Below are 26,494 nucleotides of genomic sequence, written 5' to 3' on the forward strand. Positions count from 1 at the left end.
AGACATGAGGGGATGCTCTTGAGGCGCTTCACATTGAACAGTCACTGCTCACTCTGCCCTGTTGACGATGTCATCGTCGACTGGCACAAAACAGCCAGGGTTGTCGCGGTTTCATGAGCTGGGCTCAGCGCGCCAACCACAGATTGGCCGCGTAGTTAGTGCTTTGGAGGGTCAACAACGATGTTGAATTTAGGGAAGGACTTCCCACACGGAGGCACTGAGCTGGCTCGTTGTGAAAAGATTCGGAAGAGTTCTCGTCTTCATATTTGTCTTATGCTGCAGGAAATTCTCTCCAGCTCGGGTTCAAGACTGCGCCGCCCTGATAGCAGACACATTTCCCCGGTATGATAAGCATGCTTCCAGCTTGTAACTGTTGTTCCGGACGCCATCGCTATGCTCAACATAACTTCCAAAATCATAGAGCTCCTGAAGGGGCCGGCACGACTTCCCAGTTTCTTTCCCCTTCGTTAACATTTTCTTTGATCAAGGCCAACCCACGGCGACCACAAAATCCTGCATGTGAGGCTGTTCTCATCACCTGATGAAAGGAGCCATTGTTCGGTAGTGATTCGTCTGGAACCCAGACCGCCTCCTCGACTTGCTGCCACGGCTCCTCATGCCGCCGTGGATTGAATTTCGGCTTGCTTGTAGAGACGTCAATCAACCAGTGGATGGGTGTGTATAATCGTTCGAAACGTCGGGTGAAGCTCAGCCACGACAGTGTCGTAGAATCATAGGCAACTCGAACGAACGGATTCATGTAGATGCCTGAATTTCGTGGCTCCGGGCTCTGAATGTCCGCTTGAATGAGACAACATTCGGAAGCATCCCAGTATTGATCCTTCTCCGCACGGAACCGATAAGGCGCGGAGAGATTGCTTGGGCCTTGGTTCCCGGCGGTTACCAATTCGGCGTGACCGGGTCGTTTCTGGAAAAAGCGCGCGTCAAATGTAACCATCCCACCCCAACAGCTCTTGACCCGCACGGCATCCTTGCCTTCCAGCACATCATTGTGACTAGTTTCGTCACCACCTGCCGCAAACCAAGGGTAGAATGGCAACCCCATGCTGTACCCCTCAGCATCTCTGGTTGCAAAAGTGTCGTAGAATTTGAAAGGGTTGATGAAATCCACCGCACATGCCGCTCGATAGTCAGTCACTTCATTAGTGACAGTGTGTGTCGAAAATAGTAGTTGGGCTGCTTCAATAGGGTGAAAAACCACATCGTTTAGGTAGAGGAGTTTGTCGAACGTGGTGTCGACCGCGTCTAGTGGTGCCAGGGCTCGATTTCTAACTTCGGCCAGATATTCAATGCGCTTTACCCGTTCCTGCCCGTAGATGTGAATGTGAGGCAGGTTGTCAATGTTCAGGTGGTCTTGGAACACCAGTGCATGCTCGCACGGCACCCGTTGTTCCAGCCCTTCCAACGCCTCCTGCGCCTCCGGGCCTGAATCGTTGACGTATATCGACAGGAATGTGTTCTTGGGCCCCAATAACTCTATCAGATCCAGCACGTTCTGTGCCCAGTTTCCGCTGAGCAGTTTCCCGCCTTTATCGTATATGCTCGCTGCAATGAAAACCTTCTGATTATGTATGTTGGCCCGGCCTGGTTCCTGAGACGCCAGCGCTCTTTCTCTCAGTGCCTGGTAGTGGGGTGGAAGGTGAGTGTAGCCGGGGAAGAACACGCCGCCTACAATGACAATAGCGGCGATGCTGGTACAGAATACGTAACAAAGGAGAATGAAGGCTCGAAGGAGTGATCTCGGTGCGCGGCCATACCGTCGTGGAAGTCGATTCGATCCGGCTCGAGACCGCTGTAGACGAGGCTGCTTCCGCAGCCAGGCAGGGGCTAGGGCGATAGAGTGAGAGGAGATCGGCGGCTTGACCGCACTCGACACAGACTGGCCAGTAAGTAAATGGGTCTGAAAGTCATCGCGGTCGGCATCCTCGTCGTCATATGGTAACGAGTCTTCTATCTCGTCCGATGAGTACGCACTCGTCCTCGACAGCTCATACTCATTAGGTTGGCGATAGGAATAACTCATTGTCTGAAAAGGGAATAAGTGTGAAGAATAATAGAGAGGAACGTCGGTAAAGAGCTGTCGCCATAAAGCTTTATGGGAAGTCGGTCACGACTTCAAGAGAAATATACAGGATGAATAGAAAGTGAGGTGCAGATGACTCTGGTGTGAGAGGTGGTGGGCTGTGGGATGTTCAGGGCCAGGAAGAGGGCGAATAGAAATAACCATGGACGCGCAATCAGAACACTCAATATTACGAGGTAGGGTGAACAGCTGGTGAATGTCCAAGTGCCACCAGACACAGTCCATCACCAACGAGCTGATCTCGACTCACCCGAGCGTTGGAACGGTGTTGATTTCGGGAGCATAGCCACTGGAAAGGAAAGGGAACGTGTAAATTTTTGTGGACATCGGGTCGCATGGGCCCTGTGTTTGGCTGCCACTTGCCGGCCCCTTCCCCCTTCGGGAATCTGGCACGCGGCCTCGCATCGTGAGAACGGAGACCGACTTCAGTGCCAACATGCGAAGACCGGAGAGTGGAAAGATCCAACAGGCGACAACTTTTGTCCAGGGGCAGATCCCACGGCAGGCTCGCCGCTGCCTAACACGAGCCTAAGAGGTGGCCTATGGCCGGCTCACAGGTGCTTGAGGTTACTTATTATAGCTCCACCTTCCCCGAATTTTGGTGCAGCTGCTGATCTGTTTGAACGCAGCGGTCAAACTGAATTCCATTTCCTTCTACCACAGTAGGTCACAGGCTCATGATCAACCTGTGTAGCCCACATTTTAAGAAAGGTTAGGCTGCAGATTGCAATGCTTGTTTCTGGACCGAAAATCCAATCATCGATCCCTGCTCCATGACATTTGACGCAATTTAAGACAATTGTGACACCTTATGTGCGCCTCCCCTCTAACTGCCCATAAGCAATAATTACGGCCCTCGAGATTTTGCCCCTGATCATTTCAGTCATCCACAGACGTACCAGCCTCAGGCTCTCCAGATTGCGATGTCAGCAGCCGCACTATTTAAAGACACGTCAGGCCCAGCAGCGCCCCTTTCCAGAAGGCTGACGAGCGCGATGAGGCTGTTCCTGCGTTAATTACTGATCTCCAGACGCGCAGTGCGGTACGCGCACGGTCCGTGCTGCGCAGGCAGCATTATTTGCAAGCTGTGCGACATGTCGTGAGTTCTTCCAAGAATCACGACATCGTCCTGTCTGCCCGCTTCTTTCTACCCATCCCATATTTCTTACATCCCGCAGTGAAGAGTAGCTCCCGGACGCGGCCTGCCAACTGCAGTTAGAGATCCCTCTAGAATTTCAAGAGGTGCCAGGAGGTACCAGGAAGTGTAATCTGGTTCGATTGCACCGCGACAACCAATGCATCCCGCATGCATCCCGCCTACGGAATGACGACAGCCCCAGGTCTGGCCTCGGCTTTGTACGAGGTACAAGTAATGTTCATTCACAGATTTCCCGTATATTATGCATTCAGCTCGGTCAAAGATTGCTATCCAGAGCAAATCCGGTTCGGACTCTCCTGCCGCCTGCTCAGCGCATGACCATCCGCCGGAGGATCGTGCCTCCGATGTGGTTTCGTGAATACTGTAAACAGTCGCATCCTAGAGGCAAAGGCGCTGCCTCATACCGCACCGACTAGGATTTCGACGCTAGCCCAGCTCTGAACGAGTTACCACGAAGCTGGGGCGAGAGCTGAAATCCCGGCAGATCTATGAACTTTCCGACCGTGGTCTCCTAGGAATCTGATCTTGTCAGGCATTGGACAAGGGAGCTATTCAGCATAACAAGGATGAGCTGTCCTCTTTCCGGCTACACGCTTCCGGTTTTGACCGCATCACTCACAGCACAGAAGGCTCCGAAGGCTCATACATAACACGGCGGGGCCATATGAAACAGCGCAAGTGGATTGCAGGGAAGTGTCTTGAGATACAAGCTTGCGACAAAGCCCAAAGGATACCTCTAAGAACTGGAGATGGAGACATTGGAGGTAGAGAAGAAGCTGATTTGATCAGAGGTCACACCAGGAGGTGAGACCGAACTTCATGGTACAGTACTGTGAACTAAATGAGGGTCTCGTTAAGTTGCACGGATGGGAAAGAGCGGCACGAGCAGGTAAAGATAACATCTCATTAACATACTCGGATTGCTGACACCGTCATGTCCTTGTCCCTTGCTTGCTAAATTTTAGACAACACAATATGGATTGCATACATAAATGACAGAAAGGCATTCAGAGGTTGGCTGGACCGGATCAGCACAGGAAGGCGTGGCCGCGGCTCTTCAGAGTGCCCTACCCTCTTCCTACCGACCTTCTTCGCTAATGACGCCAAGCCCGAAATGGAAATATCGCTTCTTACACTCAAACAGCAAGCTTCTCTTTCTTTTGAGTTTAGCTTTCGAAGACACCGTTTCCTAAGCAGTCCCACTCCTCCTCTTACCACTCTGCGATCTTAGCGGGTCGTCCACCACCAACGGCGCCACGCCGTTACTGACGCCTCCTGCGTGGCCATGCAATGGCACGGTATGCGCGCGGTCCACGCTCTGCTGGTGCTTACCGGGAATGATCGTGTCAAAGTCCTTCATGATATCCGGCCACATTTGGAGTATGCTCCGCTCGAACGCGCCGAGCGGCTCTTCTGGAAGCTCAACCACGGCGGTTTTACCCTCCTTTTCGAAAATCTGGACTTTGCCCTTCTTCTCCCCGTTCTGCGAGGGCGGCTCGACGAGCTTTTCCTTGTAGACGTTCTTCTTCCAGACGACGTTCTTCATCTGCCCGACCGGACCCGGAGCACCCTGTGCAATGGGGGTGTCCGGGTTTGTCTCCATGCCGTGCATGACCCAGCCCTCCAGCGCTTCGGAATCATACTTGCCTTTGTCGTCGTAACCGCGGCCGTCCTTGCCCATGCGGATGCGAACGCTGCTGTGGATGGTTTCACAAGTACGCCTGAGTCGTGGGAGGGCATGGTGTCTATCTTCGAATGGCCTGACCACGCGATGGAAGATCTTCCAGAACATCCAGAAGAGTACGCCGTGCTGGGAGGCCAGTTCTTGTTCGCGGTATTCGCCGGGCGTGCGGGTGCGGGAGCCGCCCAGTCTGAAGAAGAACGACATGCTATTGTGGATCTTCCCAAGACCCCAGGGTCGAGGCTGAGGAACCGTATTCTGGACCATAGCCATACCGCCACTCTTCGTGAATGTCTGATGACGGCCTACGAGCCTCAGGTCGTCCTTTTGCATTGGCTTGATCCAGTCCATAAGGTAATCGTGGTCAATGGTAAGAATTGGGTCAAGGTTGCTGACCATCCAGGCCAGAGTGAGGTTTGCGAGGGCCGTGTCGTCGTAACTACCTCCGACATCGCTATGGACACCCGGGAACCAGCATTGCTTCAACTGCTTCAGATCGTGGTGTTCCACGTGCGGCCAGTCCCAGATCGTGGGGGAGAAGGACCGTCGATGTTCGTCCAGTGCCAACGCTTGGAAGGCATACTCAATATTTGACTCGACACGTGTGTCGACGAAGGCGAAATCTCTGCTGGGCGGTTGTGGCAGTAGTCCGATCATGGGGATGCCCAATCCACCCACGGTATCCCATACAGCCACGCATTTGACCTTGATTTTCGTCCTCGTCAAGCCTTTGTCGATGAGCTTCTGCTGATAGTCCGGGTCGACGGGCGGTTTGTGGCCCGCGAAAGGAAAGTCCGGCCACTTGGTCTTGAAGTCTTTCTTCTGCTGGTACTCCCAGTCTTCAAAGACCTGGACGAAGTATTCCAGACCGAGTGCGGTGAGTAGACCAGCAGCGTTGATCAAGCTTGAAATTGAACGAGCGGTAAAAGCGCCCCGGGAGAAACCGAGCAGGAAGATCTCGTCCCCATGGTTGTAGTTGAGACAGATGAAGCTGTACGCTTCACGAATATGCTCCGCAAGACCTTCGCCCGTGGCACCGCCAATGACCCGGTCGTACAAAGATGGAGAGCCCGTACCGATCCCGTTCTGATAGAATATGATCTGTGGTATTGGCTGGTGAGGGGTGACGGACTTGTCGACGCCGATGGGAGGAATGGCTCGAGCCACTCGAGTCACATTGCTCGGTGTTTGATAGTCACCATCCGAGTTGAGCCAGGTGCCGTCACAGCACACGACGATGCGCTTCCGGGGTCCTGGAGGTGCCATGCTGTCAAGCCGCTCTCTGGGTCGAAAGGTATACTGACGACTAGCTGGAGAGTCGATGTTGTCGTAAAATCTCCTGAAGCAAACTGGATGGGAAGTTACGACTATTATGGGCTTCAAGGCAGACTTATCCCCAGGGCGTGCTAGACGCCACACAACCGTCTCCGTCTTACAGCTTACAAGAGGCTGGTAGCACAAACATGCACACCGTCTCTTCACAGAGGTACGAAGCCCTTTCTTGGTGCCCTCCTTTGTCACAGAGCTGTGGTGGAAACGTTGTGGAGCTGAAACACGCCCATCACAGTCTTCAGCTGACACCCGGTGAGCCGTATTGTCGTGACCAGTCTCGCAGCATTGCCCCAGGCTTTTCCAGAATCGAGGGTTTGGGTTGCCTTTCGATCCGGGCCAGAACCGAGAGCCTGATGCACTCTTAACGGCTCGCCAACCAGAGCCGAAGCTCTCGCCAATGGTGTCTGAATTAGGAGCACTTGCCAATGCGCACGATGCACAATTTGTGGACAAGAAAGGCGCGGCAGGGGCTGATTGGCGGCCTTTGGGGGGAAAGCACAGGGGTCAAGTCAGCTGTGGTGGACATCGGGCCCTGGGCTGCCTGAAAAGAACGGTCATCTTGACCTCAACTCGACCTCAAAACGACCTCGTTTGACTCCACTTGACCCTCCACTGTAGTTCAGCCTCACCGGCCTGAGGCCAGACACCAAATGCCAGACGCCAAATGCAGTACACGGATATGTTTTGGGCGAGGTCCTGAGACCTCTAAATTGTATCTGTATTTCTTTGGTTTGCTGTCTGGCTGTATGATGTTGATGCACCAAGCGCCACCTGGTAAAATATGTACAAACTTGGCAATTCTAGGAGCGTGCTGGAAGCCCATGATCCCAATCACTCCAGCTTACCGAAGACGCATCTTCCACAAGACTTTAGTCTTCGTCCTTCCATCTGCGCGAGACTCTTTCCTAGGCCGCGGCTCCGGTCTGTGACCTTCGAAAGACATGCAGAGCAAATCCATGATACCGGTATCGATTTCCAACCACCGTTCATCTCAGCCCTGCCTGCGACTTCCATTGCTGCAGTGGAACACGGGTGCTCTGATGCTGTTCGTGCTGTGCTGTGCAAGGTTAGTCTTCTTATCAGGTCTGTTACCTCGTTTTGTTCAATCTCACAACGGAGCTGTGGCTACTTTCATTTCTTTTTGGCATTTCGGCGTTTTCACCTTTTTTTGGTGCTTCAGCGCAATTTTCTCCTTGAAGGATGTGCATGCAAGATCGCGATAGCAGAGGAGAGATCAACGCGACGGCGCAGCTAAACCTCGAATGATACCGAGGTTGGCCGTCAGAAGAGCAGTACTACGGTTAGCCCACGATATCGTCAGGCTGGTGTAGCAGCTGGTGTGGGTGTGGCGGTGGGTGTCATGAGTCGGGGTCGTTTCGCGGCAGCCTCGCCATTCGTTTGAGCGCCCTACGGTAGGAGGTTAGCGAGGTCATATCAAGGGAGGGGACGAACTTACCTCGACTTCGTTGATGCTTCGTCTTACCGGCTTTGTCTCTGTGTTCGCAGTCTTAACTACCTTCTTAACCGGCTTGCTCGGTCGGGTTTCCCCAGCCTTGGCATCAAAGAGGTCGTCAGGTAACTCCCAACTATAATGATCAGCGATATGTAAAATTGAACTGCTCAACAGGACCTTACCTCTTTGACACGGCGAGATTCAGGAAATGGACTTCGGGATTGTAATTGTTCCATCCCGAACAGATGGACTTGAACGCTTGGAAGGCGGGCACCAGATTTAGGCTGCCCTTCGCTTGGGTGTCGATGCCGATATAGTAGGTGTAAGTATACACTGTGTGCGTATCCACGCCCATTTCCCCGTCCTCGCCGTTCGATAGAGGCACTGGGGTGGCGTTTCCATTCGTCATCACCAACTGGGGATCTGTTGTCTCGACAGCCTTGGTCTCCTCTGTCTTGTACTTCAGGCTGCCCTTTTGTACCTCACGAATTTGTTCTTCGTTCCTGCACTTGTGGAGACGTTTGAATCCTTTGGTGAAGGGGCGAGCAAGGACAATGCTGTCTTTCATGTCTTCCAACCTCATGACCAGGTGACGAACCTTGGATTCAACAAGACCAGACCACTTCTTGGCAGCATCGGGATTGAATGCGCTCGCAATCACGGTCAGATAATACTTGTGGTCGGCCGTGAAGAAAGTATGCTGCTTGAACAAGTCACTCCACTGTGCCTTGCCTGCAAAGATGTTGCGGGTGATTTTACTAGCCCGTCTGATCTCGTTGATGATGACTTTCTTGGTCGACTCGGTAATGTTGTATGTCGCACACATGCTGGGGAATGCCGGGGTGATGATGGGCATGAGATTCGCCCTGTCTTGCTTGTAAATGGCAGGATTCCACACTTTGAAGCCCTGTGCAGTTTGTTTAGGCTCTGGCTGCTCGATGTCCTTCAGCATCACCGGAGTAGGCCAACCCCACTCGGTCATAATGTAGAAGAATCTGTCGACAAGTGTGGCACCCACTGCATGCGGGTAGAATTGGCAGACTCTCGCAACCATCAGGGCCCAAGCGATGCCTCCGGGATAGCCAACAATATTGGCATAGACTGCTCTTCGTTTCGCCCACAATTTGATTGCTCGCAGTGCCTGTCGGAAAGTCTTCGGTTCAGGGATCAGAGTAAGGAGTTCATCAGTGACACGCTACATCCGTCGAGTCAGTATGTTGCCAGAACAGGTACAAAGTAAGGGCGACTTACAGGACCGGTGATTGCACGGATGGAGGACTGGTCAAGACCCATCAAGAGGCTGTTGTCATTCAGGTCAAGCTTCGGCGGAATCGTTTGCAGAGTGGTGATAGAGGCAAAGATCAGATCAATCTCGATGCCGTTAAGGATGAGTTTGATGATGGGAACGAAGGTATCGGGGACTGGAACCAGCGAGGTAACTCCAGCGGTCAATTCTCTAACCGCGGGTTTCTCCTTTTCTCTTGTTTCCCTGGCTAACTCTTCCTCGGTCACTCGTCTGAGAACACCTGGGAAGTAGTCGAAGAAATCCTCGCGCTTAACGTGTCGAGGAGCGACGGCGAGTGTATCAATATCTGAGCCGGGACCGAAGACTCCGAGGCGATAGCTACCGTAGGGATAGACTTTGCCTCCGAACTGGTTGATTTGGGATGGAGGCAGTCCCTGCTTGCGACTAACCTCTCTGACGAATTCTTGAGTGGCTTTGCTCAGGACTTTGAGTGTTGCTATCCGCTTCTTCGTTCCCATCTCGTTCTCATAGTTCTTTTCCCTCTTCAACTCCTCAATTAGTTCACCATTCTTCTGCTCGTCCACGGGTTCAGGGAAAGCCAAGGACATCGGACCGGTCATGCCGTATTTCGCCTTCTCGGGCGCTTTGGAGTCGGCCATTATGGGCAAAGGAAAGCGTAGAAACAGAGGATCGTGCTCCTATATCTCGACGACACGACCTCGTAAGATGCTGGCTGAGAGGAATAGGGTAGGCAGCCAAGGACGGAGTCTTCGATAGACAACAGGGACGAGTTAGTTGGGCAAGAAGAGGAAAAGAAAGTGTGAAACAGGCAAAGACATCTTCACCCTCCCTGAACTCCAAACGAAAGATGAAAGTGAAATATGCAAGACAATATGACCAGGGCGGGTGAGGTTGAAGTGAATTTGCAAACAAAGTCGCAACAGAGCCGCGCAGACAGTGAGTGGCACGAGTGGCCAGGCCCGTCACTGCAGCGAAGAAGTGCTGCTCCGTAGTGTGCATACAGTGCAAACATCATGCCAAGACCGACTCACTCATTCCACACACGCCTCGCGCGCCCACTACACCTTCAACCACGTTTGACTTTGCTCGGTACTACCACATCTCGAACTTGAACATGGGCGAGATACTATTGCTATTTGAACCACGCTTTGTATAGCCCGCAGCACGCGTTGAAATACACGGCCAAGAGCGCCCTCTACGCCTTCCTAATTGACCTCCTGGAGCTCACCAGTCTTCAAATCAAACACGAATCCCTGGATGTTGGATTTCAGCTGCTCAGGGACCAAAGGAGACTCCTTTAAGAATGTGATGCTCTTCGTGACATTGGCAGCGAGAGATCTGATTTGACCACATTAACGACACAGCCTGAAGCATGCAGCGCAGACTTCGTTACTTACCCAGTGATCTCACCAAATGTCATGCTGTCGATCTCTGCGCCTGCATTTGGCGCCCGCTTCCTCAGCTCCTCTTTGACTACCGCATCTCTGAAGTGTGTTGCTCCACAATCTGCGCTTGATCAGCCATCTCAGCGGAATTATCAGTTGCTCCCGCTCACCTGTGTGCTGGACAATGATGACTTCCTTGAAATGGACGAGACTATCGATTGAGAGGAGATGGTTGAGCACGTATTGGGCATTTCCACCAGCAACCCGCAAGACAACGGCTTCTTCGCGGATCGTCAACTAAAGGCGTCCTCTCATGTAACCGTCCTACTTACCACCGGTTTGCAGCTTGAAGATGTGCTCAGGAATGCATCGGGGATCAGCGCAAGTGACTGCCACGGATGTCAGGAGGCAAACTCACAGCAGCACAGTACTCGAAATTGCTCAACTCACTTATGAGGATATTTGGGAGATCGTGTCCTTGCTGGACAATCTCCTCGAAGGTAGGGATAGACTGATGATCTTTGACGCTCGTCCTGCATATATCAGCAACTTTTTCGCGGGCGGGTTTGGCATTGACCCTACGTATGTCGGTCAATCAGAGCTTGAGCGTTCAGGGCCATTCTGGTGAGGGTAAAAGGTGCGGACTGAATAAAAGTGCTGATCTGCTTGCTAGTTCCTATTGAGTCTAAAGTCCAGTTTTCAATATTGTCTTGTGAGAACCTTTCCTCACAGGTTGAGATCAGTCATTATATACACCGTACACCACCTATGAGGCTGACTCAACGCCATCCGAACAGTCCACTCACTGCAATATACGCCAATGCCGTGTCTTGGCTGACCTGAACAATAAATGATGAATAATAACCGAACTACGACACGAGTGTAGTTCGGTAGGTCGCCTGGTCGAGAATGCCATTCAACCTACATGCACCGCTAGGCGCCCAACCTTTTGTAGACTCGATAACCTGCTCGATGAGGCTAGCCCGCTAGACTATGCTCTTTCTGGGCAGACGAACCCCGGTCAACCTGAACCACATTCGGTACTGCGCACCCTTGTCGTCACTCCCTCTCGCACAGTGCGGCCTCTTCGACTGTTGACACGACATAATCACCCCATACGCACCTTAGCTGACAAAGCCGTTCCCAACGATGATCCAATTCATCCACCAGGACCCGAAGCATCGCAGTTTGAGCGAGACAGACCGTCGGATTGTCCGGAAGGTGTCCAACATGGCGGCGGCAGCGACCCGAAAAGCCAGAGGGAAAGGGACAAAGGTGAATACCTTGCAAGTTCCAGATTTCCTAGTTGACGCAACCACGACCAATCCGGCCTCTGCCACTGCTGGCCAACATGGAAAGGACAAGCAAGAAGAAATAGTTGAAGCAGCAATAAGTGGTCGACGTCAGCCCGCAAAGAGGATCTTAGCCTCAGCTTGCGGGCGTTGGGTGCCCTCGTCTTCCGCAGAGCCGTCCACCAGATACCCTTGCGGCGCACCCATCAGGGCGGCATTGTCTCTCTGGCCAGACAACCGCAATTCCCCTGAATACGTATCCTTGCTAATGCAGCCGGGCTTGTCCCAAAAGCTCCTTATCGACGCCTCGACCGTGGACGTAAATTGTGACCCCAAACGATGGGTTAAGATATGTCGTTTGACATCTGTCTTGCAATTCTTGCCTCACATGATTGGCCATAGCAAGTGTCTGGACCGTGCAATCGATTGCCTTGCCGAGCGCGTCCGCCAGTGTTGCATTCAAGTCGCAGACATGGCATTCGCACAGACCCAGTTAGAAAAGCGCTATGGTTGTGCCCTCCAGGTTCTGCAGCAAGCCCTTAACTCTTCTGAGGGCATTGACTGGACTGTGTGGTACACCACGCTGTTACTTGCGTTGTTTGAGGTATGCTCGGACCGACGGTCACAAACAGGACGTGGCTGACCATGGGCACATACAGCTTCTCGAAACATCCAGTCACCAGGCATGGATCTTCCACTCGCAGGGCGCGAAGCATATCCTCTTGAGCCTAGGTCCGAACAACATCAAATCAGACTACGAGAAAATCCTGCTCGCCGCACAATGTCAAATCCTGGTAAGTAGATGAGTCTAAACTTGTTTTTCCTCCAATCCCGCCTTAATGATTCACCATGGCAGACAGTCGAAGCAACTTTCTTCAACAGAGACTGCTTCTTAAGCAGCCCGGCATGGCAGAAAGCTCTCCACACGACGATAACACATGACAGCAAGATTCCCGACCGATCCGAGCCCGTTGTCACAATGTGGGCCACTGCAGCCTGTGCACCAGAATTTTTCAAGAGAGCGACGAAAGCCATCCGTGACCATCACCAACCCGATCAAATCGCGGAGCTTAGCGACGACCTTTCCGCGCTGTTAGACAGGTGGTGCAAATGGCGAGAGAAATGGGAAGGAAGCCTTGTAGGCGATGACTTTCCTACCCTTCACGACACGACTCTCGCCACTGCAGGCCCTACCATCTACTCTCAGTTTCTAGCCTTTTGGGCTTTAACCAATCGATTTCTTCTAGCTATTCAACCTCACAGAGCCTCGGTCGCAGAGACGAACGCGGTAGATGCGGCTCGCCGAATCCTTGAGTTCGATCGATTGAGGCAGGCCGACTCGGTGATAGACCGGTGTCGCACGTTCTCGGTCAGCATTGCACGTTCTATTGAACAAACGACGACGGAGTGGACGATACAGCAGAACGTATCCCACGAGTGGAGAACAATCCAACCTGCCGTGTTTCTACGCTGGAACACTCTGCTCGGGAGGACGATACATGATGAAGCGCAAGACCTTCCGACCAACAAGATCAATATGGCCCAGGCGACGGCTCCTTGAAGGCGGACCGCCCCTCGTCGAATTGCCTCAGAAGACTGAGGCGTCTTCAACCCGCTGTCGCGCAGACTCCGGCTTGTGAGAGGCGCAAGCGCAACCTGCATTTGACTCACAGCAGAGGCGGGCAGGCTGGATGAGCTCCTTTCTTGCTCAACGGGGAGCAGCTTAGTCGAGAACCACCAAATAATACGTTTTAAATCGCTAAAAGACTCCATATATTGCACGACTGGGAAATCAATCTCTGACCTGGGGTGATGAGCATCGAACTTGGGAGCGGCAATTTTGGTTCGGCAGCTTTCTCTTCATGCCAATGTACATTTGCATGGACATGTGCATGTCTAGCCTGTATTTGAGGTACATCTACAAGTAGTGCCCGTACTGTTCTTGAAGCAGCTTGCACCTCCCAGTATTCAGCAACATCTGCAACTCAACTCGTTGGACTCAACAGTCACAGCCAGTCCGGTAGTAAGGCAATCTAACCACGCCGTTCACGAGATACAGACGATACAATATGTGGCTAGTCTCTAGTTCATTCACCCATCTCCAGAGGCCTAACCCATCTCTTTATCGTTATCTACAGTTACCTACCAAGTCATGGCCTTGCTAAGCCCATCCATTCAGGTACCAGGCGTATATGCTACGGTCCGCACTCACAACCGCGGTTTTACTGCCGCCGCCGCCGCAATCTCGGCCTTGACAGCCTCATCAACCAGGCCCATCACCCTGCACAACCACTCATCCCGCCCTCGCTGCGTCACGACCTGCACACTAAGCGGCGTGCCCAAGTAGACCCTCCGGTCCGTGACATGCTCATCCCACAGCTCGCGACACCTTACGTCCCAGGAGCTCAAGATATTGCCCGCAGCAAGAGGCCGGCCGAGCTCCAAATCGTCGGCCACGACGTCGCGCACCGGCACCGTGCCAGCCGGATAGTCGAACAGGACGAAACTACTGGTCATCCCGACGGCGTTGTACCCCTCGATAGGCGGCACCGGGTGAGGGGCCACGGGACAGACGATGGCGTCGAGGACTTGCCTCCGCCGCCCGAACTCATCCACGTCGCTCCACAGGGAGAGCATCTCGCGTTCCAGCGCCGACCGCTGGGCCTGCAGCTCGGCGACGCGCTCGAGAGGCTGCGCCTTGCCTGCCCGGAAGCGCGAGGCCATCCACGGCACGAGCGGCTCCTTGAAGTCCGTGATCAGTTGATTCATGACAGTGGCCCCATCCACGCCCATCAGCTTGCTCATCACGGACTGCGCCTTTGTCCACGCCGCCGGGGTGAGCAGTTCCTTCACTACCACGCGGCTGCTCGCCGACAGCGCGACGGCCACTTCGTTGAGCACGCGGGTGATGGGCGGGAGGAGCGTACAGTTGCCGTCGCTGCGCAGGATGCCGATGACGAGTTCGCCGTTGGGTCCGCTCCCCTTGAGGGCGGTTGTCAGCTGTGCTGACGGTGGCGGTAGCGTCCACGCACAAGGCATGCAGTCCTCCCCCCACGCCGTGGCCAGGGGTATGACGTGCGCGAGGAAGAAGTCCACATCCCGAACACTGCGCGCGATCGGCCCCGCCACGGCCTGCACGCTCGTACGGCTCGTGCCCTCCGCTCCTGTGAGCGCCTGCCCCCCGTACGGCAATCGCAGGTTGCTCGGCTTGAAGCCATACACGCCGTTACACATGGCCGGCACGCGAATGCTGCCGCCAATGTCGGTGCCAATTCCCACCATGGAGCCCTTCATGGCGACGAGCACGCCCTCGCCGCCGCTGGACCCACCCGCCGTGCAGAGCCGGTTGATCGGGTTCATGGTGCGGCCGAAGATGTTGTTCACGCTGTCCAGGCTGGCCAGCGTCTGGGGGATATTCGTCTTGGCCACCACCACGCACCCCAAACTAAGTAGAAGGTCCACGAGCGGCGCATTTCTTGCTGCGGGCTTATTACATAGGGCCGCGAGCCCGATCGACGTGTCCACGCCCTGCACGTCAAACGTGTCCTTCACGCTGATCGGCAGGCCATGTAAGGGCCCAAACGGCTGGCCGTGCGTGCTGAGGTAGTCGTCGAGGAATCTCGCGCGCGCGAGCGCTTTCTCGAACAGCGGCTCGGTCAGGCAGTTTGTCAGCTGCTGCGCGATGGCGGCGCGGTGGCAGAATGCGTCGGCGACTTCGACGCTGGTGAGTTTCCTTTCAGTGATCGCCGAGACGAGCGTCTCGACGGTGTATGCTTCTGTGATTTCAATCTCCGCGTGCGTGAGGAATTGGCGTGGGAGGTGCAGTACGTTCTGCGGCCCGTCGGCGAGGGTAGGAGGGTCTTTGGGGAGGGCCGATGTGGGAATGTGCCATTTCGAGGGGATCCGCGATGCTCGGTCACGTTGTTTCTGCGCCGCGATGGGTTTCCAGGGCGCGTCGTCGGCAGCAGCAGCAGGAGCCGTTGCGAGGGGCATCCTGTCGATACGGATGGCTTGGAATACGGAAGGAGGACGCCTTCAACAAGAAGACAACAGGGGAGGGGGGGAGGACGCCTTCAAGAAAGGACTACAAGTGTGAACGGCGGCACCCTCTACAAGGAGAAAACACGTCGGAAAAACGAGAAAGATGCTGCTGGGATGTTGTACGGCGTAGACCACGAGCTCAGCGGGTGTCTCCGCAAGAGTGAGGCCGCCCTACGCATCAAGTGTGGGGAAGCACCAGAGGTGCCTCGGTTCGCGATAAGATACGACCGTAGAGTGAAGTTTATCAGTGGATGCAGCCTTGCGGATCGTCTTTCTCAGCCTCGCGGAAAAGGGGGAAAGCGGAGAATGTTGTTCTTGGTGGTATACTGTAAGCCAAGGCGCTGCCGTAGGGTTGTGGGCATTGCTCAGCCTCCTCAACCCGAGGCGAGCTGGAGCCGAGCCAATTCTCAGGCTGGGGGCCTTCGTAGGAGCAAGAACATCCATCGCATTCCATGGTAGAGATCATCCTTTACTGACGACGCCAGTGTTTTTGGGACACGGCACTGATGACGCCTACGTCGATGTGAGTCTCGGCCGTCAGACGAAAGGGGTCTTGAGCGGTGTTTGGATTCGACGTGACCTGGAAAGAATACGTTGGCGCCGAGCAGGAAGGGCATGGGTACAAGGAACCCGAAGAGCTGGACGATATTGCACGGGTTCTCTCAACTATCGCTACTGCGTAGCATTCGTGAGTATTGAACCACTGATTAGTACGCTCCATACCTGTCCTGATCGTCTAAACGCTGCTCCATCTGTGCATGGATCCTGCCTTTTTGCCCAGACATGGTGGGGAGAGACGAGTCTATCTGTTGAAAGAGATCGCCGTTGGCCTCAAACTCCCTGTTGTCCATCCGTTGTATGAATAAAGAACACTACTCGCAGACAAACAGCAATAATCATGTAATGCGGACAGCTTCGAGGATGCGACGTCTTTGACTTCCATGCTTCCCTTTGGCCCTACTATGTATCTTTTCATCCCAGGCCATCTAGGTTCACGTCGTGGGCGTCATAGTCCGTGACAAAGCCACCACTGCTCAGAGAGGTACTCTTAATAGTGTCCTCGTGGCGGACGGGAAGTTGGCACCTAGATGCTGGCTCACCGCGTCCATTTCCTTCGCACGGATACCCCTAGTCGTTCATCTTCGCGGTCCTTGTCCCACAAACACAGTGAATAGTTGTCTTCGCGAGACCACCACGTCCCTTTATGCCCAGTGAGCAAACAGGCAGGACGAACAGCTTCTTCAAAATGTAGGCCGTAGTCTCTCGCACCTGTAGCCAGGTACTGGTCTCCAGACGCCGCGCGGTAGACTTTCCTGAGCCTAGACAGTTTTGTGAGATCTCCACACCATGTGGAGACGGACACAAGGCTTTCCCCCTGGACCCGAGGCCGGACACAACGACGGACGGTCGGACCAGGGCGCATGTCGACGTGGGAACGAACAGGCACAAAACCCGAGCAGGCCTGAAGTTGAGCAGCAAGGACGACGCCCTGCCCCTGATCCGAACAGTCCATACCCTGGCTCGCTCGTGAGGTATCCCGGCCAGCAAGACTCAGCGCATAACGTCGATCGTCGAGACGGGAGACCCTGGGAGGCTCGAGGGTTCTCGGTAGGCCAACAAGACGCAGCCCATAACACTGCCTGGGTGCTCCCTCGCAATCGACCAAGAGGCATGGACTCTAGCGCTGATCGTTTGCGCCAGCAGCAAGGAATTGTAAGCTCCTGAGCGTGCGATTAGTTGGATCTCTGTACTAACTGGCAGCAGGAAGGCAGCGACCAAGGTTCAGAGGAGAAATACCAAGGTACTTCTAATGATCCTGTCAGGGCCAGCGACAGTGGTGGGAGCAGTGCGTCGAACAATGACTCAGGGTCCAAAAAGAAGAGGCATAAATGGTACAAGCGGGGCGCGAAAGTCCTGGGATTGTCGGATGGCGGGAAACGAAAGGGAGGGGATCTTGACGATAGGGGAAGTGGCTCTGGCACGCGGACATGACAGAAGAGAGGATGAGAGAGTGACCGCAGGGGCTGCAAAGAGTGGAACATGGTAGAGGAGCTGGGACGCGACCAAAACGGCGACGTCGATAGCGACGTGTGCGGGATTGTAGGGCCGTGATATTCGGCCAGCCGCGTCAACCAGAGGATACACAGAAGCCAGGCGTTAGAGGTGGTTGTACTTCCACTCTGGCTGCGCCCGAGGGCTGGCGGCAAGGCAGCTTCTGTGTAACCCATAGTGTAACAACAGGGGCAGGTATTTGAACCTTCGACTTGGTGACTCGAAGCTGCCAGGATGCCTCTTCGTCTCCCTCGGGTTTGACCGTATGTCAGACGACCAGTGCCAGGTGGATATGCCTCTTGAGAGACCAGATATGGAGTCGAACGATTGCCAAATGACCCAGCCAAGGAATGGACTCCAGTCTCCTGCTCCTGGAACTCATGGGAGCTCCGACCCAGAAGCACAAGAGCCGAGACCCCAGCAGAAAGCATGGTTCGGAAATATGCTAGCACGCGCGCGTATGAAGAGCTTGAAATCTCCTGCTAAGACCTTATCAGACTGATGGGTAATTAGTTGGTACCGGGCCGTCTGGATGGCCTCGCATAGCAGCATTCGTGGACAGTGATTCCACCTTCAGGATATATCGGCGCTTCGGCTTTCTCAGAACTCGCCTGCTGCTATACCACCAAGATATCCTGGCAGAGATGGAGGCGAAGCTGGACTGGTTGGATCGCGATGATGCTCGCTCACCAGAAACGCAAAGGTATCTTTCCAGTAGGCGCGAGGATGGCTTGCGCAAGGGTTCTCCTCGCAAGGCCCTGTTCCAAGACATAGAGAGTCAGCTTGAGATATATGGTGAGTGCAAATGCGGTTGGCTGCAAATAGTCCTGAGTCCTGAGTAACGCTGTACAGATAGCCTCCTGCAACGCTCGGCGCAGATATACCAGCTCGAGGAGGCACCCAACAAGCATCGGCAGGCTGTTGTGAACCATATCTGGAGCGACGGCACCCTTAAGGAGCGAGACAGGGAGTATATCCAGCACGCGGACGACCTTGTCTACCTCAACGCCGACACCGAGGCCAGCTGGGTCCATTGGTTCGTCGGCTATCTGCTCTACTTTACCGGACCAGTATTGATGGTAATCATAGCCTGGCTGCTCATGTTCCAGCGCGAAGCTGACGGACTGGCTGTTGACAGAACAGATTTCGGACCGAAGTCCAAAGGATCAAGCTAAGAGGGGACAGGATGAGCATTTCCCTGTACGAGAAAAAGAGGTTCAACAAGTTCGTCAACGTGCTATTCACAATCATCATTGTGACGCTCGTCATGGGCCCGGTAATGGTTCTGTACACAATCCGCGATGCAAATGGGTACGTCCGTAACGCAACGGCGGTGATATTCACCGCATCATTTGCTCTGCTTTGCGCCACAGCGACAAACGCTAAAAGGCAAGAGGTGTTCGCAGTAACGGCGGCGTGAGTCCCAGCCCGTGTATCAAAATGCTTGATGGTTGACTGATTAGGTACTGCGCTGTGCTCGTCGTCTTTACCAGTCAAAACGCGACTAGCAAAGGACAATAGCTGAGGGTACCTAGAGTGCGGTGTTTAGATCAGGATCCGTGAGTGCTGAGATCCTAGATATTAGCTGCTGAACCCTGAGCATCAACATTTCGGAGGCGGTGTGGACTTCCTCACGGCTCTAGGTTCGAATTGCATCATTGGATCCTGCGTGGAAGTATGCGATGAGGCTTCGGTCCCGGAGTTTGGACATTGGTTCTTACACAATAGAAGCTCTGAACAGAACAATTGAAGGCGCCGGGTCCAGTACGCAAGCCGGAAATGCGCGGTGTCTTGAACGCTTCCGAACACGCCACTACTAGGGAAGGCGATCGGATTCCATTGAGGAAATACATGTATTCAGATCCTTGGATTTTGCACAACGGATGTAGTGATTGTCTAGCTGCATGATGAAGAGCTGCCTCGAAGCAGGTTGCGTCCACCCCAAATAGCCATCCAAAAGAGCGACATGAAGCCCTCGTATGTCACTGACCTGTGCTGGAGCCATCTGAGAGCATACCCTGGTGTCAGCCCATAAAAGAGGACGGTGTGCCTCTAGATGGTGTTTGGAATCATGCCCTCAGTCATTGCTTGTAGTAGGATCCCAGGCACACGGGGCATACGAGTCGGGAAAGTTGAGACTCTTCATGTCCTGGTCATCGAGCTCGAAGTCGTAGATGGCGGCATTCTCCTCGATCCTGGAAGGAGTCACGCTCTTCGGCAAGGGAACGTAACCTTTCTGCAGGCTCCATCTGAGCAAGATCTGCGACCACGTCTTGCCGTGCTTCTCAGCCAGCTGTTTGAGAACCGGTTCGTCGGCTCGCTGACCACGGACAATAGGACAGTATGCTTCGACGACAACGTTGCGTTGGCGGCACCATTGGACGATATCGTCACGCGGAAGCCAGGGATGCACCTCCCACTGGCCAACGTCGATGGTTCCTCCCACATCAGACGTCTTGATGTATTCTTCAAGCTCGTCTAGATGGTGGACGCCGTAGTTGGAGATGCCAATAGATCTGATCTTGCCGGCCTTTTGAGCTTCGGCAAGCGCCTTCCAGGCTCCGAGTCTGCCTTCTTTGCCACCGTACGGAGAATGAATGAGATAGAGGTCGATATAATCGAGACCGGTTTGGAAAAAGGACGACTCGATGGACTTCTTTGCCGCCTCGTAGCCCATACTCTTGGGCGGAACTTTACTGGTGAAGAAGATCTCCTCTCGCTTCAGGCCGGAGTTGCGAATTGCGTCGGCACAGGGCTGCTCATTGCGGTAGGCTCGAGCAGAGTCGACATGTCGGTAGCCCGTCTTGAATGCATGGAGTGTGACTTCTTCACACTGCGCTGCGGGAGTTTGGTAGACGCCATAGCCGAGCGCAGGGATCTCATAGCCTGAATTCATCCGGTACGTCGTGTTGATGTCAAATTTGGCTGGAGTTTGGGTGGCCATCGTTCTTTTCCGTCGGGTAAATGCAGCTACTGAGCTTCGGACTGGGCCTTGACTACGGGCTATGCCTCTACTAATCAGTGGCATCTGCGAGGTACGAGTCGTGGTGTACAGGTTTGATAGAATAGGGACAGGCACACGCAGTATGAGAAAGCAGATGTGCTGAGGATGATGAGATTGTCGAAGAGTGTCTACGATGTCGTCAATGCGCGGCTTGACAGGTAAATCCCGGGTGGCTTTAAGTCCGACCCTCCGGGGACACCTGGGATACGCGGACGAGGGCGAGTTGCTATCATCAGAAAGAACACTCCGTACTAGGTACATCACTCCACGGTGCAATCTGCATTGGTACCTAGGGTAATAAAGGCGGTTATCCACAGATATACACTTGCTTCGTCGACGTCTCCCACAGTGTCATGTAAAAGGTAACATCCAACCGCCAGGGACGAGCGATACCTGCATTTGATATGCAATGCTGCTCGCCAAACAAGGCGGCAGAATATGTGAGATGTCCTCCTTCCTCTCAGCGCCGAACTCGAGGCCGAAAGTGTACCTTAGGAGCTTGCGGAAGACGAGGTAAACCTTGGATGTCCTGTTGATCTTCCGCAACAAAGTCCAGCGACGCAGCTGTTGGCCTACAGCAAAGGCAACATGTTGAAAAGGTTGTCTCGAACCCATGGGTGTGTCGAGCAAGGCTGGAAGGATATTGTTTGGCAAGCAGTTGAGTACGAGAAGGTATGCTCAAGTAGCTGTGTTCATGGTAAGCCGACGTTAGACGTGGCTGCTTGCTGACTTCCTTTGCACGTTGTCCAGCGAGTCGAGATCGTAGACAAGACTTACATCTCGAGCAACACTGTGCAGCACGTTGAACGTTTATTCGGCGGCTCTTGGTGGCATTGCTGTAGGCTTTGTGGACAGCTTTAGCTCTGCCTCGTGGATGGTTCACTTTCTTCTAATTGCATGCTTTCACAATTGGTTCAAAAAGTCATCTTACAACCACTGATACAGCACATATGTGTACAGGTAAGAGGTCCACTATATTGTGTCCATCTCGAGAAATCAACCACGCCATTCGCCATCGCTGTTCAACACTCTCGACCCGGGACCGTCTAATTCCGGAACGTCGTCTTCCTCGTCAGCAAAAGCGTCATCCGCCAGCATGGGATCTTCTTCGGGTACTGCGCCCTTTGCAACTTTCTTTCCTTTGTCGTGATCTTGTAACGTGTCGTCCGCCGATATCGAGATGCCTCGTGCGCCCCAGCGAGTGACTTTTGGCTGTGGCAGCCGTTCACCAGCACCGGGCTCAACGTCTCCAGCCTCCGGGTCCTCCTCAGGCACTTGTCCATTCGGGTTCATGACCCTGTTGACTAGCCAACCTTTCCGCATATCGTCCGCATCCACTACTCCACCTCCTCTGAGCTTGACCCGTTGTCTCGTCCAATATACCCAGGCGAAGTCGATGTAGAATGCAGTTTGCACGATACCGAATATGACCGAGATGGCATCTGGTTTCCTTGAAGTGAAGGCTCGATAAATCCAGTTCAGGATGTAGAATGCTCGGTAGGAGCCAAGGGTCACGAGGTAGAAAGAATCAATAACGGTCGGGACAGTCGTCTGGCGGAGAAGCATCAGTTGTGGGAGGACGCAGACAGATTCGAGGATGATAGAGAATGTCCATAGCACTTCAGTGAGTGTGGTCCGTCTTGGGCCATTGAAGGTGAGGCACACCAGGGGCGCAGCCAGCATCGAAGCAGCCGTGGCGTAGGCACCCCATTTCCAGGCCTTTTCTCGCTCACGCGTTCGTGCAAAGACCCTGGTCATCAGGATGATGATATATATTGATGACCAGATATAGAAGTTCTTGAGGATGAAATTCCACCATGACGCTGTAGGAGGCACCCAAAAGAGATCAAGATAGCGGGTGACGAAGACGACGATGTAGAGGATCTGGGTCAGCAAGGAGACACCTGGCGAGTGGTCAGTTTCACGGTCCCAGGTCAGTTGCAGTGACGCGCCTACCTTCGGAGCTCTTGTTTGAATGGATTGCCCATATGAGGATGCATTTCGAGGCTGTGTGCGATACATCGCCCAGGATGCGGAAGATGTTCATATTCATTGTTGCTGCAGGGACATCACATGCGCCCACTGCGCTGCTTCTGAGCGATAGGTGAGGTGAGTTCAGGAGGATAGGTCTAACCGCGACGTGTTCACTTCAGGCAACATGCAAAGGACTTCAGCACCAAGCAGCCGGTCAAGTGAAACGCGGCTTGGCTCAAGGAACTGCGCAGCCTGATGAGGTGGTGAGCTGAGACTGAGTGAGGAGTGAGGAGGCTGCGATTCGCATATTATCTTGGCCTGCGCAACCTCGCGCGAACCCTTGCGACCCTTCTCCTGCATGAACGTTACGCCGATACTGACATCTGAACTTTTCTAATTCACCATAGTCATGCTTCAGATTTGCAGAGCGTTGGAATGAGTCATGCTCGGTGGATTGACAATACTAGCACAGAAATGCATGAAGCCAATATTGGCAAGCACCCTTGGCAGTTCATATTGGACGTCTTTCCCAGCGGTCATTGAGCAATGCTCAGGCCTAGTTGAAATGCTAACCGAGTTTTCTGCAGAGCTGCGGCGGGTGTTTGGGGGCGGAAGTTCCAAGAAGGGTATTCTCTGCAAGCAAGCAGATTGGGATGAGAGTAGACGCAAGACTGTGATATACCCCGAAGCACGCGAAGCGAGCAGTGACGGCTTGAATGTACCTGGTAATTAGTGCCGACCCGAAATGGTCTGCAATGAAGACGCTTACTGGGCAATTCTCGAACTGACATTATTGCCCATGCTCTCTGCAAGACTGCCATGTTGGAACACCGCAATCATAAACCGATAGTCTATGCGGAGGACGATCAGCTGTGATATCGACCTACGGAAAGGCCGTGACACCCGCCTTCTCCCCTCCCATACTGTGTACACCCCATTGGGGCTCAATAGTCGCATGAACGGCTGTTCTCATAGTCGACAGCGATCTGCTCCTCTGAGTAAAGCGCGGCCTGCAAAAGAAGCCTTCCGACCCCACGCATGGCCTGCCAGCGTGTGGCCGAAAGAAATCCATATTCGACAGCCTCCGGGGGGAGGCGGATGAGCCTCCTTTAGGGCCCCTATGCTTCTTTAGTGGCTGGGGCTCCGACTAAGAACGCGCCCCCAAACGTGGCAAGTTTGAAGGCGCAGGCCGTCACGGTTAAGCGACCTGGTCACGTCTGAGAGACGCGTCTCCACCGACATTTCCATCTTCTATCAACATCCTGCGACAGCGACGTGTGCTTCGACAACAGCGACAGCATCCTTGGTCTCAGTGAGCCTGCCATCACCGGAACGGAGAGAGAAACGAAACACTTTCGGCTGCCATTAACTGACTTCCCGTTGCTGCATTAGGACTAGGAACTAGAAGTCCGCCGCACCAACACAACCGCTTTCAAACAACAAGCCACTCCGAGGGTTACAGCATCTCCTCATCCTTGTTGCTCCACGCACCCTCACCCGCGATAGTAGCTTACAGGGCACGGTGCAGCGGAGAATTAATGCTGTCGAGCAATCAACAATGGCCAGTGTGCGGCATCCCCTGCGATGGGTGTTCCCATAGCGGATCGCTGTTCTTGGTCTTTGTTCCTCATCCAGCACAAACGTTTACAAGCTCGGCACGGTGTCGATAGTTAAGGGCGCCGTTGGTCGAATTCGTTCTCGAGACCCAGCTATCCGCCCGTTGGCTTCCCCAGCCCTGTCGAATTTGGCCCTGTCGTATGGCTTCGCAATGGCAATTAGCCGCCGGAGCTCGCTCTGGCGCTTGTTGGACCACAACGCCCTCGTTCTCATTCGCTCGCCGGACTCTTAAGGCATATTCGCAGCACGACACGGTACACTGTCCTCGAGATGGGCCAGTGCTCCATCTTGATTATCTCGGAACATTTTACATGTGCGTCAACGACACCATCAGTCGCCGGGTGGCTGAACTTTGACCACTACCGGATTCAAAGCAACCTTAGCCGTATGGCCAAGATATGGTAACAGTCTGAAAGAAATCGAGATCCCATCCCAATGTTTCCATCGTTCTCGTGTAGGAAATCGTCGTTCTCGTTTCCATCAGCTGCTCACTGAGAAGGGTGTTCCCGCTTGCTGCCCGGCCATCCGACGACATGCGGGAGCCTTCCCGAGGACTTCTTAACAGTCAGCCGAATGGTTCGGCTCGACGATCCCAGTCGCCAATACCCATGCTTGCATTTCTCACTACCTGCATGCTGAAGAGGGTCCAGTTGCCCTTGACCCCATATGCGAGCCACTTGACAACGGTACCGGCGGCTATTTCTCTCTCCAGAGTGATCGAAAATCGAACACCCACCTTGACCAGCCCAATAACTCCACTCTTACACGGTCTTTATCAGGTCGCATAATTGCAAAGCCGACATCGAATCTGCCTTCCCCAAACGCGAAGGCAGATTGTAGTTGCATTTCCGGTTCCGGTTGCCCTTATAATTGTTGAGAAAGTGCGGCTTGGGATGTCCGAGTTCCAGAGCAAGGCGAGCGAACTCTCTCCATCTTCGGCATCTGGGGTCACCACGGCGCCTTGCAGTATTGCTCCAATGCAAGCACAACTCTGTCGAGGAAGCTGGTCTACCATATAGAGCACCCGACGTTGTCCCTTTGCGGCCATACAACCAGCTGTGATGGCTTCGCCTGTCCTGCCTCTACCCACAGTCAAAGCAGCCTCACAATCCCGAGGCATCCAGAAGTCGCCCAAGCCATCGAGAAGAGACAAAGTTCGACAAGGAAAGCTTATACGATGCTGGAGCGACGAGGAGGTGCGCAACATCGTGCGTTTATTTCACCCCGCTGCTGACAAGGAATGAATAGGAAACTTTTTTATTCCAGAGTCGCACTCAAGGCCGGAAACTATCCTACAAGAACATTGCGCACCGCTTGGACAAGTCAGAGTTGGCTTGCCGACTCCATTATCACCATATGACGGTTGGGCGTAAAGGGCATGGCCAGCGGGCAGAGGATTTCGACGACGACAACCTCTCCGAGAACAGTGACGGTTCCTCCCTGTCAAGAGTCCCCTCCACCGGCGACACCCTTGCCAATACAGGCCTCGAGGATGTCCAAGAACGAAGAGATCTATCCATTGGCGACTCGCTCAGCCAACACAAGCTGCCGAACTTTCAGACCTTCCTGCAACACACATTCCACCATCAACGAAGCACGTCGATGCCTGGACCCTTGACAGAGAGCGAAATGACAAGCGTATCAAGAGAGCTACATCATAATGGTGCCAGGCCAGTACGCACAATGTCTGGAACATGGATCAAAGAGCATAGAGGCCCCGAGGCACGCTCTCCGCCCGGGACGCATTACTATACTGGAGCCCTTCATACATCCCAATCCGCAGCAATGTCAACCCCAATACCGCTGACACATTTTACGAAGGCGGCAGCAAATGGTCGACCTTACCCTTCCCCGTATGGAGGCAGGTATTGATGGGTACGACATTCTTTACCGTACGACGAGGCCAGAATGCTTCGTGTGTGGACTTCTTGTACATGACATTTATATATGGCTTTGGCAGCCAATGACCAGTCACGAGTCTCCTTTCTCCGTCTATACCAACTCTATCTGTGGAGTGTCTCTACCCGCAGCTGTTCCACTCATTCGAGGAAATTCAAGGACATGTGACCAATCTCGGTATCCCGGGCTGAACCGGTCGGAACTTGCATTGTTTGAATGCAGACGCCAAGGGTG

The 26,494-nt window shown here is 53.8% G+C and overlaps 10 protein-coding genes across 10 annotated transcripts; 3 read left to right on the top strand and 7 right to left on the bottom strand.

Moving 5' to 3' along the window:
- Nucleotides 1–415: 415 nt before the first annotated feature.
- Nucleotides 416–2,044, bottom strand: A1O7_02066 (uncharacterized protein; the record flags this gene model as incomplete). The annotated part of the gene is made up of 1 exon (XM_007756101.1): nt 416–2,044. One exon carries the CDS (start codon nt 2,042–2,044, stop codon nt 416–418), a length of 1,629 nt encoding a protein of 542 aa, XP_007754291.1.
- Nucleotides 2,045–4,452: 2,408 nt separating this feature from the next.
- Nucleotides 4,453–6,210, bottom strand: A1O7_02067 (uncharacterized protein; the record flags this gene model as incomplete). Its single annotated transcript, XM_007756102.1, has 1 exon — nt 4,453–6,210. One exon carries the CDS (start codon nt 6,208–6,210, stop codon nt 4,453–4,455), a length of 1,758 nt encoding a protein of 585 aa, XP_007754292.1.
- A 1,383-nt stretch (nt 6,211–7,593) lies between these two features.
- On the bottom strand, nt 7,594–9,634 carry A1O7_02068 (uncharacterized protein; the record flags this gene model as incomplete). The annotated part of the gene is made up of 5 exons (XM_007756103.1): nt 7,594–7,683; nt 7,733–7,862; nt 7,912–8,924; nt 8,981–9,185; nt 9,228–9,634. 5 exons carry the CDS (start codon nt 9,632–9,634, stop codon nt 7,594–7,596), a joined length of 1,845 nt encoding a protein of 614 aa, XP_007754293.1.
- Nucleotides 9,635–10,201: 567 nt separating this feature from the next.
- Nucleotides 10,202–10,416, bottom strand: A1O7_02069 (carbonate dehydratase; the record flags this gene model as incomplete). Its single annotated transcript, XM_007756104.1, has 2 exons — nt 10,202–10,334; nt 10,394–10,416. The coding sequence occupies 2 exons, from the start codon at nt 10,414–10,416 to the stop codon at nt 10,202–10,204; spliced, it is 156 nt and encodes a 51-aa protein (XP_007754294.1).
- Nucleotides 10,417–12,145: 1,729 nt separating this feature from the next.
- A1O7_02070 (uncharacterized protein) lies at nt 12,146–13,234 on the top strand (the record flags this gene model as incomplete). The annotated part of the gene is made up of 3 exons (XM_007756105.1): nt 12,146–12,277; nt 12,333–12,467; nt 12,530–13,234. 3 exons carry the CDS (start codon nt 12,146–12,148, stop codon nt 13,232–13,234), a joined length of 972 nt encoding a protein of 323 aa, XP_007754295.1.
- Nucleotides 13,235–13,881: 647 nt separating this feature from the next.
- Nucleotides 13,882–15,666, bottom strand: A1O7_02071 (uncharacterized protein; the record flags this gene model as incomplete). The annotated part of the gene is made up of 1 exon (XM_007756106.1): nt 13,882–15,666. The coding sequence occupies one exon, from the start codon at nt 15,664–15,666 to the stop codon at nt 13,882–13,884; it is 1,785 nt and encodes a 594-aa protein (XP_007754296.1).
- Nucleotides 15,667–18,410: 2,744 nt separating this feature from the next.
- Nucleotides 18,411–19,186, top strand: A1O7_02072 (uncharacterized protein; the record flags this gene model as incomplete). The annotated part of the gene is made up of 3 exons (XM_007756107.1): nt 18,411–18,561; nt 18,619–18,845; nt 18,905–19,186. 3 exons carry the CDS (start codon nt 18,411–18,413, stop codon nt 19,184–19,186), a joined length of 660 nt encoding a protein of 219 aa, XP_007754297.1.
- A 657-nt stretch (nt 19,187–19,843) lies between these two features.
- Nucleotides 19,844–20,710, bottom strand: A1O7_02073 (alcohol dehydrogenase; the record flags this gene model as incomplete). Its single annotated transcript, XM_007756108.1, has 1 exon — nt 19,844–20,710. The coding sequence occupies one exon, from the start codon at nt 20,708–20,710 to the stop codon at nt 19,844–19,846; it is 867 nt and encodes a 288-aa protein (XP_007754298.1).
- Nucleotides 20,711–21,766: 1,056 nt separating this feature from the next.
- A1O7_02074 (uncharacterized protein) lies at nt 21,767–22,823 on the bottom strand (the record flags this gene model as incomplete). The annotated part of the gene is made up of 2 exons (XM_007756109.1): nt 21,767–22,674; nt 22,727–22,823. 2 exons carry the CDS (start codon nt 22,821–22,823, stop codon nt 21,767–21,769), a joined length of 1,005 nt encoding a protein of 334 aa, XP_007754299.1.
- Nucleotides 22,824–25,401: 2,578 nt separating this feature from the next.
- Nucleotides 25,402–26,059, top strand: A1O7_02075 (uncharacterized protein). The gene is made up of 2 exons (XM_007756110.1): nt 25,402–25,557; nt 25,610–26,059. The coding sequence occupies exon 2, from the start codon at nt 25,740–25,742 to the stop codon at nt 25,977–25,979; it is 240 nt and encodes a 79-aa protein (XP_007754300.1). The 5' UTR covers nt 25,402–25,557; nt 25,610–25,739; the 3' UTR covers nt 25,980–26,059.
- Nucleotides 26,060–26,494: the final 435 nt, after the last annotated feature.

This window comes from Cladophialophora yegresii, assembly GCF_000585515.1.
Source record: "Cladophialophora yegresii CBS 114405 chromosome Unknown aczIN-supercont1.2, whole genome shotgun sequence".
Classification (NCBI taxonomy): Eukaryota; Fungi; Ascomycota; class Eurotiomycetes; order Chaetothyriales; family Herpotrichiellaceae; genus Cladophialophora; species Cladophialophora yegresii.

Excerpts from the sequence above, each read along its gene's own strand:
- A1O7_02075 (XM_007756110.1), top strand. The coding sequence starts at position 25,740 with ATGGCCAGCGGGCAGAGGATTTCGACGACGACAACCTCTCCGAGAACA.